This window comes from Polychytrium aggregatum (assembly GCF_025602895.1).
Source record: "Polychytrium aggregatum strain JEL109 chromosome Unknown BJ171scaffold_30, whole genome shotgun sequence".
NCBI lineage: Eukaryota > Fungi > Chytridiomycota > Chytridiomycetes > Polychytriales > Polychytrium > Polychytrium aggregatum.
Window position 1 is genome coordinate 214,075 of NW_026516232.1, and position 15,927 is coordinate 230,001.

The window sequence follows — 15,927 nt, forward strand, 5'->3', positions numbered from 1 at the left end:
GTCTTCGAGGAACCCCAGATCGGTGTCGCTTGAGGGGAGAAAAATGGGGCTGTCGTCACTCTGTACACAGAAGACGGGATCGGCGTCGCTCAGAGATGAAAAGGAGAACTTGGCATCGCTCGTCGCTGGAAAGACCGTATCGGTGTCGCCCGAGAAGCCTTGGTCGAGGATGTCGTATGGAGAGAGCATGGTCGCGCTTGATCGGATGCGAACTGTCTTGGGGCAAGGATGCGCTGGTTACGAGCGATCTGCTGAGCAACGTATATTGGTCTGGGTGCTTCAGGAAGTGACGGAGCCTAAAGTATGCAATTCAGGGCGATCGAGCAGACATTCGTTCGAGGGGGGGGGTCTGACGTGTCGTGAGGCAGCGTGCACCGCCGGCTGCTTCAGGCAGGGCCGCCGATCGAGAGCAAGGGGAAGGCACGATCAGAGGACAAAAGCGCTAAGGATGAAGAGCGTCATACGATCCCGCGATGGGATGACGTTGGTCCGATCAGGCCAAGCCGATTGGCGCTGAAACTGGAGGCCGCCTGGGCATGGGATGCCGCAGGGCTCGCCATCATGCCGCTCGCGGGATGTCCTCGGTTGCACTTACCGCCATGCGTCTCCCGGGCTCGCTGTGAGAGCGGCAAGTTGGCCGACAGGGCATGATCGGCGAGGGCATCGCAGCTGATCCGCTGGTGGACGGGCCGGCTTGCGCATCGCTGATGGGCGGGGAGACCTGCAGGGGCGAATGCGAGCGAGCAAGAGCATGCAACCTGATGCGAATATCAAGTGCGAAGCCCAACATGCATATTGAATGCCGCCCAGGCTTTCCCCTGGCATGGCGAGCAGCCTAGGAGCGATCCCAGGGGCGATCCCAGGAGTGATCAGGAGTGATTCCAGGGGCGGGCGCTGGATGACGTCAGACGGGCTGACCCGCGGCTCGGCGGCGCCCACAGAGACTGCAGCGGCCGCCAGCCAATCGCTGGCCGTGCATGTGCGCACAGAAAAAACTCGCTCGCCCTTGTTGCGGCGCTGTCTGCCGCTGCGTTGTTGCCGATCGGGCCGGTCGGTTGTTGACAACCAAGCGACGGCATCGCTCGCTCTCCGCCATCGATCTGTCCTCCATCTCGCTCGGGCGGTCTTGCCTTGATCCGAGAGAGCTCTGCTGCTGCTGCTGCTTCTGTTGCCCTGCTTCCCGCCTCCCAATCACTGCCTTCACCCGCCCATCGGTCCGGCCCTGTCCCCTGCACCGACTGAGACATGGCTTCGCCGCAGACCGAGAACCGCAAGCTCGGCGGATACGAGTTCTACGAGAAGATCCTGAAAAGCCCCAAGCTGGTGGTCGCTCCGATGGTAATGTGCTCTTGCCCCGGAAGCTCGTTTGCTGGATATGCAGGAAATGTTGGCGCAACTGTCTCTCCCGCTCCCGCTTTCATGGCGGGCTCTCGCCAGACCCGGATATGACTCAGCCCGATTCCCTTGGCCGACAACGTCATTCCCATCGCATTTGACTGGACTTGCCGTTCCTGGATCCCTGTGGCTCCCATACTGACGATTGCCTCATCCATCCATTTTCCAGGTCGACCAGTCCGAATATGTAGGTGCCTCGTATGTGTCAGCAGACGCAGCCCATCTGAATGGGTCTCTGTGCAGCGATCCGATCTTGATCCTGTCTGTATTTCGCTCGGTTCTCTCCAATCGCTGCTGCAATTCGCTGAATTGGAAACCGCAATGGTAGGCGTGGCGGATCCTGTCTCGTCGATACAAGGCCGATCTCTGCTACACACCCATGTTCCACGCCCGCATGTTTGGCGAGCCCGACCGCAAATACAAGAACGAGAACTGGCAGACCGGCCCCGGCGACCGGCCCCTCGTAGCGCAGGTACGCTGCCTCTATGTCTCTCAAGGTGTCGATGGAGCGATGCAGTATGTGGTGGAATAATGCGGGGGTGGAGTGGAGCCCGAGTCGAGGGCATCCTGTTTGAGCGTCAGTCCGATGATTCCCTCCAGGATGAAAGCGTCGCTGTTGACCCTGTCTCTCCCGTCTCCCATCGCTGTGTCCCAGTTTTGTGCCAACGATCCACAGCATCTCCTTGCTGCCGCCAAGCTCATCGAGCACGAATGCGATGCCGTCGACATCAACCTCGGATGCCCACAGCACATTGCAAAGCGAGGTGTGGAATGTGTTCATGCTCCGTTTGCGCTGACCGGCCATCGGGCGGTTTCATTTTGTGGCAAAGCCCTGGTTCGGGTAGACTTGAGGGACATGTCCCGAATGAAGATGCCATCGCTGCCTCGACTTCAGACACTGACCGGCATCGTCGACCCTGTCAACACTCCCAGGCCACTACGGCTCGTTCCTCATGGAAGAATGGGATCTCATCGCAGAGATGGGTCGGTATTCTCGCTGGAATCTGCATTCGCATCTCTGGCAGATCTCCATCGCTGATGCCGCGGACGTCACCGTTGTGTAGAGCATATGGATCTCGGTCATTGGGGCTGCCGAGACAGCATATCCACACCATCCAGTCATAGAGGCGAAAGCGTCGCTGCTAACTGGGATTATCTCCGAACATAGTCCGCACCCTCCACAGGGAGCTGTCGATTCCGGTGACCTGCAAGATCAGGATCTTCCCCGACGTCGAGAAAACGCTTCAGTACGCCAAGATGATCGAGGCAGCGGGGTGTCAGGTGTGTTGGATCGACAGAGGACACACAGCTACAATCCCACTCTGGCGGACGGAGCGACCCCAGTCTGGCCGATCCTGTTCTCATAGCCTGTCGTCTTTGAATGTGGACGCTGCCATCTTGCCCCACGATCGTCATTAACTCAGCAACCGGCATATTGATTCCTGTCCCGTATGCAGTTGCTGACGGTGCACGGACGTTTCCGAGAGCAAAAGGGGCACAAGACCGGACTTGCCGACTGGGAACAGATCCGCCGGGTCAAGTAAGCCCCCGGTGTCTTCGCAACGAAAGGACCTGGTCGCGTTATTACCCATCATCAAGTCGCAATGAGCAGCCTGATCTAACCATGCCTGCTGTCCTCGCTTGCTTGTCATCTCCCAGAGAGGCAGTCAAGATCCCGGTCTTTGCCAACGGAAACATTCTGTACTACGAAGATATCCAGCGGTGCATCGAGTACACCAAGGTCGATGGCGTCATGACGGCTGAGGGCAACCTGTACAATCCTGCCCTCTTCTCGGGCAAGCATCTGCCCTCGTGGAAACTGGCCCAGGAGGTAGCGTACCCCGTGGCCGTGTGGCAGAATTGGACAACGCACTGACAGAGGGTTTTGCTGGTCGCGGGAGCGAGATTCTGCCGTCTCCAGTCAGCATGGGCTTGTAGAAAGAGACTCATCACCAACGACGGTTGGCTTTCAGTACCTTGAAATCTGCCGCGACGTCCCCAAGAGCGCAACCATCAGCATGATCCGGGCGCATCTGTTCAAACTGTTCCACGCATGGTACGTGCATCGACAATCGGAGTACCGCCTCACCTGTTCGCTGCGACGGAGCGAGATGCCTTTGGCTGCCATGCCATACGGAGCGCTGCTTTGGCATTGCTTGGCATTACTTGGCCTTGACTCACCACCCTGGCCAATCATTCCTTCATCTTCGACTCTCTGCGGCTCGTTTCACCAGTCTCTCCGAGTACACTGACATGCGGACGGCGCTCGTCAAAGCTAATACAATCGAAGGCTTCTTTGAGATCGTTCAAATCCTGAAGAGCCGACTTGTTGTCGACGCCAATGGGGCCGACTATGTCCCCGAGCCGTACGAGCACGACGACCACCAGCTCCGAAAGCTCCCACGATGGGCTTTGCAGCCATACGTTCGCCCTGAGCTCCCCAAGCCAGGCGAGCTTGGCCGGAGAGAAAAGGAGCGTCTCGAGCAGGAAGCAGCCGAACACGACGAAACAGCGGCCCAGCCCACCGCGAGTGATCAGGTCGAGGAGAAAGTTGACCAAATGAGCCCGCTCAAGCGTGCCGCCGAGGACGAAGCTGCGCCTATGGAAGAGAGCAAGGATGCCGATTGTCCGGCTATCGAACCGACCCAGGAGCCTCTTCCAGCCAAACAGTCGCCCAGACCACCAAAAGGTAAGGGGATGCGAGATGCGGATAATGCTCAAATAGTCGGCTTGCTCCGATTGAGGTATCCTGTGTGGGTAGCCGATACATTTTGCTCATGCATCGAGGTGGAAACGGCGGGGGTGTTGACTGTGATTCGCATTAGTTCCCAAGAAACAGAAACTCATGACGCTCTGTGGCGAGTGTCCCAACGTCCGATCGACCCAATGCACCTTCGGGCTGTGTAAGGCATGCTGTCGGAGAAGCGGTCCTCATCGCCAAGTCACACCTGCGCCAGCCCCATCTGCCGAGACCCAGCCGCCAGCGGCAGTCCTCACCGCCGCGCTGTCGTCGCTGCCGCCCAAAGAAGTATCCCAGGATCCTCAAGCGAGCGCGGCGTTTAACTGCGAATTCCATCGCACTCGAAAGGCAGTGACGCCCTGAACCTGGAAGCAGCGAAGCGGATGGAAGGCCAGACGCTTTCTTCTTCGCTACCGTCGCGGCTACTCCGGGACTCACATCTCAGGGACTGAGAAATAGGACTGAATGGAAGACAGTTCCTCGAGAACCAAAGCACCGCACATGCTGCTCGGATATGCCCTCGCATTCGCAGCAACCCTCAGTGACCTGGATGTAATGTGCGCACGATGACGAATACACAGGCACATCGATCATCATAGCACGCCGAGGGGATGGGCAGAACCGAGTGCCCACGCGATCGGTCGAAAGTCGGAGCCGTGATTCTTCCCGCGGCGCAGCAAAGGGGAAGCCCGGCAACAAACCAGGAGACCCACCCCCCTAACTCCAATCATAGGCTGGACAGCGAGACGAGGAGGCCGTTATTTCGATTTTTCACTGAGTAGATTGGCTAGTGCTTTTGGATTTCGATGAGGAGTGGGATGCGAAAGCGATCAAGATGAGGAGATGATGTGCATAAAGTCCGCTCGGGATCATCAGCAATCAATGAGAAGAAGAAAGGAAGAGAAAAGAAGAAAAAAGGAAATGATAGGGAGGGGGTTGTACACACAGCCTAGCTGTATTTTTTTTTTTCTGTTGATTGAAGTGGCGGAGGGGCTTTCGGATGGCTTTGTATACGATGGGAGCGCAGGGAGAATAGTAAGGGTGCGCCGATTTGGAGACAATGAAAGCAGGCAAGGAAGGAAAGCTACAAATCAACAGTCCTGGAATGACATGAGTTGGAGTGAATGGTTGGGGATGGCTTGACGAAAGGTCAGTTTGGGGCTGAGGGGCGAGGGATGCAGACGGGGTTTAGTGAGTACAAGGAGAGTCTCGCCCAAGAGCAAAGATGTGGGGAAGGGAAAGAGGAGGAGACGAGTGAGGCGGGGGAGAAATGCAAAGCTTGCAAGGAACTGGGGTCGATCAAAGTCGTGCATGGGGGCATGGGGTGAGGTTGGCAAACAGCGCGGAGAGACTTGTCGAGACGAAACCGCCAGGGGACGGCGAATGTGCCCCCTGCTGGCGTATTTGTCTGTTGGGGGCTCGGGGCCGTCTACATGACTGAGCACTTTTCCTTCTGGTCGAGCTCGCTCTCGTCGGGGTTCATGTGAGCGCCTTCCTTCATCCAGGTCGAGAGAAGAGTCCAGACAGTCAACCAGGCCCAATCGATCTCGGGCGACCATCGACCCTCTGGGTGATAGCACCGGGACCGAGTCAGCCAGACAGACAGACGGATAGACAGATTGGAGACACCGTAGCCAGGGCCGGAATCAAACAAGCGAGCAAAATGAGGAAGCGGCACTGGTAAGCCAGCTGCATTCGAGATCGGCTGAGCGATGAGCCGCATCCAGGTTCCCCGTGTCTCGACTGCAGAGCGATGGAACTTACGCTTCATCAAAGTCTCGCGCACGGTGCAGACCATGTTGCGTCCAACGGTCTCGTACATTTCATCTCTGATCTTGTAGACTGGTGTGGGGGGAGGCGGGGGGTCAAAACGGGTGCAAAGCAGGGTCCGTTGCGACGATGGAATCGGCGGAGCTCGAGTGATCTGGTGCAGTCCGATGACGGGCCGAGACCAGAGAGGTCAAGCCACCATGGGAGACGGCAGACACTCGAATGGGAGACGCTCGGATGGGAGACAGTCGCCAGGCAAGCCCAGGCAAGCCCGGAGCATGCCAAGAACACTATCACGCAGAGTCGAGCCACCAAGAGCCTGCAGCTCTCCAAGCATGACTGGGGAGTGGATACCGAGCCGCCCGGTCTTACCTGCAGCATGTCGATAGCCCAGCCGCCGCATGGCGTCGGCGCCCTCGGAGATACGATCAACGTTGCGGACGATTCGGGAGAGCATTCCAGACAGGGCGCTGCTCTGTCGGAAGACATCCGTGAAGAGGAACCGGTACTCGGGGTTGGTGTGGAAGAGATTGGTGTAGAATGCAATGGTGAACTGGGTGGCGGGCGAGTTGGGGTATTGCTGAGTACCCGTGAAGGCGGCCGATTGGGTGGTGACAAAGCCCGTGGTGCTGACGACATGGTTCTGGCTGTGATCGCTGAGGGCGCTATGCTCAGTCGGGGCAATGGTCAGGTTGATGGTGGAGGTGTCGGCGCCAGACTCGGAGACAGGAGGGGAGAGGATATAGTCCCAACTCTGGAAGACGGAGACAGGATCGGCGGGGCCGAGGGTAAGAACCAAGTACACGACCATCCGAACCAAAGTAAAGCTCAAGAGTGCAGGGGGGGGGGATCCGCAGAGTGCACTGGGCGATTGAGCAAGCGGGATGCATCGCTGGCGCCGCGGACGATGCATCGGGGCAGGAGACCCAAGAGGCACACTTGAGCCGCGGGCTTGGGCGTCCCAGAGCCAAGGCGCATGGATGTGCGATCGACTGTACCTGCTTGATGAGAGCACACTCCTCGGCAGTGGGATAGACATAGACGGGACGCTTGTGGTTGCGGGACGACATATTAGCGAGAGATACGGCGAAGACGCAGAGCCCGAAAGCCAGACAGTGCTTGGGAGAGGAAGAGGGAGGGAGGGAGGAGGCAGACGAAGAGGCGACGAATGCCAGGAAAACGGGGCAGGCGCGGCAGCAGCGGGAAAGAAAAGCAAGCGCACGGGCAGGACGAGAGCGCACGGCGGGAGGAGCGCGGGCTTGTGCAGCCCTTTTCAGCGCGGCGGCCCTTTGAGCCGCCGCTTGTGCGATGGAGGGTCGGCAAGGAGAGGGAGGGCAAGCGGGCGTGGGGGGGGGTTGCGACATGTCCGGAATGCTCAGCCCCGCAGCCAGGGGTGTTAGCAGATAGTGTTAGCAGGTAGTGTTAGCGAAGGGCGTTAGCAGATAGGCTGGTATGGTGTTAGTGGGAGTGTTAGTGGGTGTGTTAGTGGGTGTGTTAGCAGTGGGCCGGAGTGTGTTGGCTGCCACGGGCTGCTGCGGGCTGCTGCGGGCTGCTGCGGGCTGTTGCGGGCGGATAACGACTCGGCTGGTCCGCCTCGTGGCTCCGTGGGCACAGCCAGCAGACGTCGGTGCTGCTCATGCCATTGTTCATGCCGTTGTTCATGCCGTTGGTGGTGGTGTTGATATTTGTGTTGATGTTGATATTTGTGTTCGTGTTGATGTGTGTTCGTGTTGATATATCCAATGCCCATGTGACCGGTGCCGCCAAAGTTGATGCATCATTCAACATCAACATCCAACACCCATCTCCAACACCGACTGCCGACATCGACGATCTCTTCGATACACCGCCAAAGCTTCCCCCTGTCTGAGTCATCGTGACTGATGGTGCATTGGCGCTTTTTTGCGGCACAAACACTGAGGCCGCGGCATTCGGCCCTGTCTCATGCCAGACTGATGCTGTTTGTCGAGGCTCTCGTCCATACCATGGCCTCCTCGACACTCGACACCCGACGCTCAACAACCGATGCTCAACAGCCGATGCTCGACACCTAACAATGCATCTACCACCGAGGAGCATCCCCGGCAACGATATAATGCTGCTGCGTCGCCTGATCGCCTGCTGGGTGGTTTTGCGGGCCGCTCTTGTCCGGCCATGGCTCGTCGCACCCCAAGTGGTGCCTTCCCGCTTGCCTGTTCTGCCGCCACGTCGAGGGCTGTGCTGGTCCATCGAGCGGCCGTGGCAGGCCGCTGGCTGGCCTTGCGCCTGGCCTTCCATCCCACTTCCCGCTCCACAGCCATCCTATCGATCGGGTGGGGCTGATCCCAGTGGGCGATCTGGCATGGGCGGCCATGGGCGGCCATGGGGCTGATCAAGGCCGGAGGAGCCGCTGCATGTCAACCACAAAGGTGACCAGAAACAACCCAGCGGGATCCAGCGGCGCTCGTGCTGCATCCTCTCCTCGGACATTGAGACTTCCGGTGGCAATTCAGGATATATTCGTCACACCAGCCGCGCACCGATGCGGCCGGGAGACAGTGCTGCAGTCGGGAGCCGAAGGGACAGGGCCACCGAGGCAAGAGCGAAAGGATCCGTCCCATCCCATCCCAGGTCGGGGGCCGAGAGGCAAGCAAGCAGGCAAGCGAGCAGGCAAGCAAGCAGGCAAGCGAGCAGGCAAGCAAGCAGGCAAACAAGCAGGCAAGCAGGCGCCAACTCCGAGAAGCAAACAATATCCACAGAGCGGCTGTCGGAGGCTTGCGGATGGAGATGGAGGACTCGCCTCTCGGCCCAAGCACGACGACAGGCCAAAACCTTGGCGGAAGAGCTGGTGCAGCTGCCAGAGACAGGTCGGAGCCGGGGCCAGGAGCAAGAACAGACACAGTGCCGAATGAGATCAACGCCGTGTTGATCCCAGCGGCCATGACGATAGAGGGAGACGAGGCGCCCAGTCAGGCGCGGCGGTCTGGCGGCGCTGCTGGCCGAAGCGGAGGGAAGGTGGGCACAGGCCGCTGATCAGGAAGTAAGGGCAAAAGGTGGCTGCTGGCGCCATCAAGACGACGGCGGATCGTTCAGCAGGCAGTATTCAAAAGTCTCCCAGACATACGAGCCGTCCGAGTATTTGTCCCAGTTGTTCAGGACCCAGTTGGGCCATTCGTTCGCTGTCGATTGCAGCTGCGACGGGACCAGCAGCAGCAACAGGAACTGGATGAACGCCTGTAAGACGGTACCGACGTCGAGCGCACCGCCAAAGATATAGTTGTACTTGAAGTACCAGTTGGGGAACCGCTTGCGCACATAGTACTGCGATATGATCGCAACAATCAGTGCCGAGAAGACGCCCGTTGGGCCAAAGTTGAAGCTGACGCCGGTGCCGAAGAAGATGATCGGCCAGTTGATCTGAGCACAGAGGAGAGCACAGAGGAGAGCACAGTCAGCGACCAGCAGCTCACAGCCAGCAGCCCACAGCCAGCAACTCACAGCCCGTCCGCCCGTTCCCTCAGGACGTTGGGTTCCGGTGCTACTTACATAGTACAGCCCCCACTTGGGAAAGATCCGGTGCAACAAGTAAAATATCGCCGGCACAATGAGCCCGATCGGGATAAAGAGCATCAGCGGCCAGTAGGCGCCCTCAAACTCGCGGATCGGCGAGATCAGTCCATAGATGAGCGTCGTCGAGTTGAGGAGGTAGGCGCTGATGGGGAACCACCCGTCGCGGTTGGGCGGACCGTAGATCTTGTCGTGCTGGGTGTAATACGGGATCGTCGACATGAACATGATTGTGAAGGCGTATCCAAAGATGCTGCTCAGGGCGGTTCCATAGATCTGGGCCACAAACGTGGCCCGCGGCGGAACCTTCATGTAGTGGCCAAGCTTGAAGTTCCACAGAAAGCCCATGGCGCCGTAGAGGGCCTGGGTTGTGTATGCGTTGAAGACGGCCACGGACACGGGCTCGCCCGCCTGCAGGATGCCGCCCAGGAACAGGAACAGAATGCTCGAGTTGACGTTGAGGCCCGCGATTGCCGTGATGGCCACCATCGGCATGATGAAGATGCCAAGCAAGATCGTGCACATAAACAATATCCACCACTGCGCCCGCAGCTGATACGAGTTTTGGAGCACAAAGATCGCAAACGAGATCACCGTGGCGCCAAAGAGGTAATACCACTTGTCCGGCACGGATGGATAGGCGTTCATCAGCTTGGCGTGGACGTCCCGCTTCAGGATGGCGAGTGAGTCCTTGGGTGACCGTAGGCTGTCGATGATTTCCTTTCCGTGGTAGAGCAGGACATGGACGATGGTCGCCGCGAGCGATGCGATGCCAAAGCCAAACGAGAGGGCATAGCCCGGCGAGAGGTTCATCGGATAGCTATCGTACTTTGTGCTGTTGAAGAAACCCGAGTCCAGAATCAGGTCGATGTTGTAGTCGCTGCCGTTGTTGGAGTAGACGCCGCTGCCGTACATTGGAAAGAGCTGTGCATTCCAAAAGTTCTTGACGTAGAGCAGAGGCACCACAATCCATGTGAAAAGGATCGAGGAGAGCAGCACGTTGAGCGTGGCCCAGAGCGGGGTATAGAAGGGCATGAACTGGGCGATGCACGACCAGTCAAAGGACAGCGCCAGGACGCCGCCAGAGTTGACATGGACCGACGAGCCCATCTGCACCAGCATCGGGGCTGGATCCGAGGGCGACATGGAGCTTGGGTTGTTGACGAGTTTCCGAGCCGGGCCTCCGCCAAAGAGGCACAGCAGCGCCACGGACTGGAAAAAGTGCGCAAAATACGACGGCACAAAGGCGTAGATCAACGAAAAGATCATCACCCAGTTGAAGAGCTTCAGCCGCGACCGAGTGAGAGTCTGGGTGGTGGTGGCATGCAGCGTGTGGAGCAGATTGCCAATGACCAGCGTCGACGGCCACCACATCTTTTCCCACTCGACAAAGATCCGGTAAAAGAGCCCCGCGATCATGTATCCGAACGACTGGGTCGTGAACACAAACAGGATCGCCAGCAGCGGGTCCAGATCCTTGTACCATTTGAGGGACTCGGTATTGGTCGAGTCGACCGGAGAGGCGGTGACGATGAACTTGAGCATGACGATGATGTTGATGGCGATGGGCTGGAACAGCGCTGTGCCCACGGCAGCGATAATCAGGGTGTGCTCTTTGTAGTTGAACGGGCCAGGATTCAGCCGGAGTCCAACTCGACCAAAGAATATGTCTCGGCTGGGTAGTCGGGCCATGAGATGGCCGAGCGGGTATATCAGCAGCGCGGTGCACAGCTGCGTCAGCATCAACACTGACCGCCGCTGGAGAGCGGTGTTGCGGTGTCGATGATGGGGAAGCGCCGTGAGGGCGAGAAGGCGAGAGGGCGAATCGAGGATGTGGTCGGCCAATTCATATCCGGAGCGGCACCGAGCAGGAGCAGTGCAGCCAGCGATTAGCGTTGCAAACGAGTGGTGATGAACGGGACATCGTTGTTAGCTGGCATGAGGAAACCGGATAATCTGGACGAGCCGATGCGCCGTGGCTGGATGGGGCCGCCACGAACCAAACACCCTTTGCGGAGCATCGAGAACATACCAGGTTGAAATATGCGCTGCGAGGCAGAAGATGGTGGTGCGCAGATAGGAAGCCGGTCAGACCAAGCCTGGCACGGCGTTGTCGATGGCATCCAGTGGCCAACAGGACGATGGATCTCATGCAACAATCCGTTCTGGGCCGAAATCCCTCCCAAGACGAGCCCGTCTCCTCCAAGGAACAATCTAAATCCGCACCCGCTTCGGAGCGAGCTTTTATCGAAGCAGCTCCATCCACACGACCTACCTAATCAGCGACAGGAAGCAGCACAGCACCGTCGAGATCACCCAGAAACGCAGAGTGATGCACGGCAGCGTTGGGTCGTCGACCACCGGGATTGTGGCAGCAACCTTGAGGGGCCAGTCCGATATTAGTCGCTGGAGCTGCTCCCCTGGCCCACAGCCGCACCGTCACAGGCGCTGGATGAGGAACAGTCCCTGGACTCGCAGAAAGGGCAAGCCCCGCTCTGCAGGCGTCGGGGGTATCTCCAAAAAGGGGGCGGCAACGCAGAGACATCACAGGGGACGCTGTCGGGAACATCGCTGCGGCTGCCGGTCTCGGCGACAGCAACGGGACTGCTGGCGGCTGGGGGTCGATGCCTTACCTCGGGGATGCTTGATTGCTCGCCCTCCATGACGACGAATTCGGCCCCATCCAAAAAATCCAGCGTCTCCTCTGTCTGCATTGGGCCGAGTGGAGGATTGTGGTCGAGTGCTTGAACGAGCCGGTTTGGTTCACGACGGAGACCTGGGGGGATGGGAGGTGCAGGCGACCGGGGCTGAAACAGAAACCAAGATGGGCGACCAAGATGGGCGACGACGGATGCGACCAAGACGGCGACCAAGACGGCCTCCGAGCCGGTCGACCGGGCAGCGACCAGGCGATGACGGGGGCGCAAAAAGGGCCAAGGACCCGCACAAAGGAGCAGGACAATGCAGCAAGCTTGCTGCAGCGGCCGCGCTTTGGGTTGGGGTGACACCGCTCCAGCCCAATCGCCACCGCCACAGGCGCCAGAAACAATCGGTCCATGGGGCGGGCGGCATGTTCGGTGCGGGTGCAGCACTTGGCGCTAACACTGGATGCGTGGTGTCTGATGTGTCTGATGCGGTGTCTGATGCGTGGTGTCTGATACTGAGTACTCGATGTTGGGTACTCGGTGTCTGATACTGAGTACTAGATACTCGATGCTGGATTCTCGATGCTGGATGCGTGGTGTCTTATGCCGAGTACTCAACCCTCAATACTCAGTGTCCAATACTCGCTGTTTGATCCTCAATGCCCAATGCCACCTCCACCCACCAGCCCTGCACCCCCTCCCACAAGCCCGCCTCTGGTCACGCAGCCGCATCCAGAACATAGGCGATCCTCCGTCTGCGCAAGAGCGCCGCTCATGCATTGCCCTCGCCGTGCATGGGTCGCAAAGTCCAGCCAGGTCATGTGATGTGTTTTTTCTTCTGTCCGTCACGTCATTGCCGGTGACCTCGCAGGCCCCAGATCGCCAGCCCCAAGTTCCCCATCCAAGCTGATCCTCTTGCGCTCGCATCACCCCCAGCCTCGCCGATCGCACACCTGCATCATCACCATGGACAAGCGAATGATTGGAATCCTTGGCGGCGGCCAGCTCGGACGGTAAGCATCCGCGACGGCTTTAGGGCTCGACGCCCGACTGCGTCGACGACGCTCAGCAGTGATGCCACATCGACGTCCACATCCTATCGGATCTGCACTTCCGACGCGATGGTTTCCGGCTCGCCCTGCTCTGGCTCATCTCGTCTCCGGCTCGTCCCAGCATGACCATCGAGGCCGCAAACCGCCTCAACATCTCGGTCGCCGTGCTCGACACGGCCGGCAATCCCGCCGCCCAAATCTCCTCGGTCGCTCCCCATGTCGACGGCACCTTCAAGGATGCCGACCGGATCATGGAGCTCGCCAAGCAGTGCAACAACCTCACTGTCGAAATCGAGCACGTCAACTGCGATGCCCTGGAGCGCGCCGAGAAAGAGCTCGGCATCTCCGTCCAGCCCACCCCGGCCACCATCCGGGTCATCCAGGACAAGTACGTCCAGAAGGTCCATCTCGCCAAGCACAGCGTGCCGCTGCCTGAGTTTGCCGAGGTCGAGCCCGGAAACGAGGTCGCTTCGATCAAGAGCACGGCTGTTGGCTTTGGCTTCCCGCTCATGCTCAAGTCCAAGACCCTTGCCTATGACGGCCGAGGCAACCGCGTCGTCAAGAACGAAGCCGATGTCGAGGCCGCCGTCAACGATCTCGGCGGCGGCCAGCAAAAGAATGGCCCGCAACTCTACGTCGAGAAGTGGGTCTCGTTCAAAAAGGAGCTCGCCGTCATGGTCGCCCGCGGCCTTGACGGCGCCATCCTGTCGTATCCCTGCGTCGAGACCGTCCAGAAGGACAACATCTGCCACTTGGTGATTGCTCCCGCCCAGATCGACGGGCTGGTTGCCAGGAACGCCCGCGACATTGCCGAGCAGGCGATTGCCTCGCTTCCTGGCGCCGGCGTCTTTGGCGTCGAGATGTTCCTGCTTGATGATGGTAGGCACTCATTGGGCTCAGCAGACAGACCGCGAGCCTCTCCTGGAGCCGGGGATGCTTCGATGAGCGTAGCTTCAGGCAGCGACGCTGCACCGATCGCTGAGGGACGAAGCCGCACCCACCGCTGATTCAGATGCTTGCTAACCCGTTGCTTTTCGCACCCTCCCATCAAATCACGCTGTGCTTTGGATCGACACATGGCACAACTCGCCCGCATTCACTCTCTCGCGTGCTGATCTGGCATCATGACGGCAGGATCCATCGTCCTGAACGAGATCGCCCCCCGTCCTCACAACTCGGGCCACTACACCATCGAGGCTTGCCACACCTCGCAGTTCGAGCAGCATCTCCGCTGCATCCTGGGTCTGCCCCTCGGCAGCACCGAGATGAAGGTGCCGGCCTCCGTCATGGTCAACATTCTCGGCCTCGGTGATGGCGATGCCGGCATGGATGAAACCCTCAAGCCCTGCGTCGCAGCCATGGCTCTCAAGGGCGCCACCATCCACCTCTACGGAAAGGGCTCCTGCCGGAAGGGCCGCAAGATGGGCCACGTCACCATCGTCGGCGAAACCATGCCCGAAGTCTTCAAGGCCGTCGACGAGATGCTGGCGCTCATGCCCGGCACCGAAAAATCGAGCGTCCTCAGCGTACGCCCCGTCGTTGGCATCATCATGGGCTCGGACTCGGATCTGCCGACCCTCAAAGCCGCGGCCACCATCCTGAAGGACTTTGGCGTGCCCTTTGAGCTCAGCATCGTCTCGGCCCACCGCACGCCCCTGCGGATGGTCAACTATGCCAAGACGGCGCACGAGCGCGGCATCAAGGTCATCATTGCTGCTGCTGGCGGAGCCGCCCATCTGCCCGGCATGGTCGCTGCTCTGACTCCTCTGCCTGTCATTGGCGTTCCGGTCGCCCTGCGTGTCCTGGATGGCATGGACTCGCTCTACTCGATCGTCCAGATGCCGGTAAGTGCAGCGCCAGCGACGCAAGTGCGGATCGCGCAATCTGCAAGGGCAATCGACTCGCTCACCCTTGATTGACGTCCCACGCTGGAGCGCTGAGCACTCGCTACTTCCTCGCGGGATCCGTTCGGTCTTTGCTGCGCTGCCTAGAATTATGTCTATGTCTTGCTCCCCATGCCTCGGACACACATATGCTGATGCAGCCAATCGTTCTACAACACAGAGGGGCATCCCTGTGGCCACCGTTGCCATCAACAACTCCACCAACGCTGCCCTACTCGCTGTCCGAATCCTCGGCGCCGATACGCCAGTCTACCTCAAGCGGATGGAGGCGTATATGAAGAAACAGGAGGCCGAAGTCCTGACCAAGATCGAGACCCTGGAGTCCGTTGGATGGGAAAAGTACGAGGTCAAGCACTAACCAGACTCGACTTTGAGCAGACTCGGCATTAGGCAGACTCGGTGGGCACCCGACCCGGCGTTGCATTTCAATTTTTCACCGTGGCCTTGGTGGACAGAGTGACGACATCCATTGCTGTGTTCGCCGGTTGCTGTGACTCTGGTTTTTCCCTTCTGCCGCCAATTCCCAGACGCAGCGCAACATGCCTTCGCGCAAGCCTTTGTCCCTGTCGTCGGGGGCGGCTCCACGGACAGCTTGAGCGACCAAAACACCCCGGCCCTTGAATACATTAGATTTCCCCAGTCCCGAACTCCAGGGCTGATCTCCATGATGGAGCGGTGAAATCAAAGGAGAGCCTGGCTGCAATACTGCGTGGATTCATGGGGACGGACTGCACCCTCGTTCGCCAGTGACCCAGAAAGCGACAGCAGTGGGAATGGAAGAACAGTGGGCCCGGATGCCTCGCTTGGCCTGAGCTGATGAGGCCGATGCGGCGCGATGTGATTGAGCCCGCCGGCAATGCAGTTCACGCCCCTCT

General features: G+C 59.2%; 4 protein-coding genes across 4 annotated transcripts; 2 read left to right on the forward strand and 2 right to left on the reverse strand.

The window, feature by feature from the left end:
- Window positions 1-1,245: 1,245 nt before the first annotated feature.
- On the forward strand, window positions 1,246-4,302 carry BJ171DRAFT_426333 (uncharacterized protein; the record flags this gene model as incomplete). Its single annotated transcript, XM_053107761.1, has 10 exons — window positions 1,246-1,338; window positions 1,565-1,582; window positions 1,724-1,867; window positions 2,051-2,159; window positions 2,329-2,379; window positions 2,564-2,676; window positions 2,853-2,935; window positions 3,055-3,226; window positions 3,369-3,451; window positions 3,630-4,302. The coding sequence occupies 10 exons, from the start codon at window positions 1,246-1,248 to the stop codon at window positions 4,300-4,302; spliced, it is 1,539 nt and encodes a 512-aa protein (XP_052964646.1).
- A 1,119-nt stretch (window positions 4,303-5,421) lies between these two features.
- Window positions 5,422-7,137, reverse strand: BJ171DRAFT_177278 (globin-like protein). The gene is made up of 4 exons (XM_053106036.1): window positions 6,904-7,137; window positions 6,278-6,659; window positions 5,900-5,977; window positions 5,422-5,701 (listed from the first exon to the last, which is right to left on the reverse strand). The coding sequence occupies exons 1-4, from the start codon at window positions 6,973-6,975 to the stop codon at window positions 5,565-5,567; spliced, it is 669 nt and encodes a 222-aa protein (XP_052964647.1). The 5' UTR covers window positions 6,976-7,137; the 3' UTR covers window positions 5,422-5,564.
- Window positions 7,138-8,935: 1,798 nt separating this feature from the next.
- Window positions 8,936-12,393, reverse strand: BJ171DRAFT_177294 (OPT oligopeptide transporter protein-domain-containing protein). Its single transcript, XM_053106037.1, has 5 exons — window positions 12,085-12,393; window positions 11,727-11,830; window positions 11,484-11,499; window positions 9,431-11,209; window positions 8,936-9,301 (listed from the first exon to the last, which is right to left on the reverse strand). Exons 1-5 carry the CDS (start codon window positions 12,163-12,165, stop codon window positions 8,954-8,956), a joined length of 2,328 nt encoding a protein of 775 aa, XP_052964648.1. The 5' UTR covers window positions 12,166-12,393; the 3' UTR covers window positions 8,936-8,953.
- Window positions 12,394-13,009: 616 nt separating this feature from the next.
- On the forward strand, window positions 13,010-15,733 carry BJ171DRAFT_513445 (uncharacterized protein). The gene is made up of 4 exons (XM_053111772.1): window positions 13,010-13,109; window positions 13,270-14,027; window positions 14,283-14,992; window positions 15,213-15,733. The coding sequence occupies exons 1-4, from the start codon at window positions 13,063-13,065 to the stop codon at window positions 15,408-15,410; spliced, it is 1,713 nt and encodes a 570-aa protein (XP_052964649.1). The 5' UTR covers window positions 13,010-13,062; the 3' UTR covers window positions 15,411-15,733.
- Window positions 15,734-15,927: the final 194 nt, after the last annotated feature.

Excerpts from the sequence above, each read along its gene's own strand:
- BJ171DRAFT_513445 (XM_053111772.1), top strand. The coding sequence starts at position 13,063 with ATGGACAAGCGAATGATTGGAATCCTTGGCGGCGGCCAGCTCGGACG. Across the intron at positions 13,110-13,269 it reads GGCGGCGGCCAGCTCGGACG|CATGACCATCGAGGCCGCAA; the intron begins GTAAGCATCCGC and ends GGCTCGTCCCAG. Across the intron at positions 14,028-14,282 it reads GATGTTCCTGCTTGATGATG|GATCCATCGTCCTGAACGAG; the intron begins GTAGGCACTCAT and ends TCATGACGGCAG.
- BJ171DRAFT_177278 (XM_053106036.1), bottom strand. The coding sequence starts at position 6,975 with ATGTCGTCCCGCAACCACAAGCGTCCCGTCTATGTCTATCCCACTGCC. Across the intron at positions 6,660-6,903 it reads AGTGTGCTCTCATCAAGCAG|AGTTGGGACTATATCCTCTC; the intron begins GTACAGTCGATC and ends TCCGTCTTCCAG. Across the intron at positions 5,978-6,277 it reads GGGCTATCGACATGCTGCAG|TCTACAAGATCAGAGATGAA; the intron begins GTAAGACCGGGC and ends CCCCCACACCAG.
- BJ171DRAFT_177294 (XM_053106037.1), bottom strand. The coding sequence starts at position 12,165 with ATGCAGACAGAGGAGACGCTGGATTTTTTGGATGGGGCCGAATTCGTC. Across the intron at positions 11,831-12,084 it reads AGCAATCAAGCATCCCCGAG|GTTGCTGCCACAATCCCGGT; the intron begins GTAAGGCATCGA and ends TGGCCCCTCAAG. Across the intron at positions 9,302-9,430 it reads CCAAGTGGGGGCTGTACTAT|ATCAACTGGCCGATCATCTT; the intron begins GTAAGTAGCACC and ends CTCTGTGCTCAG.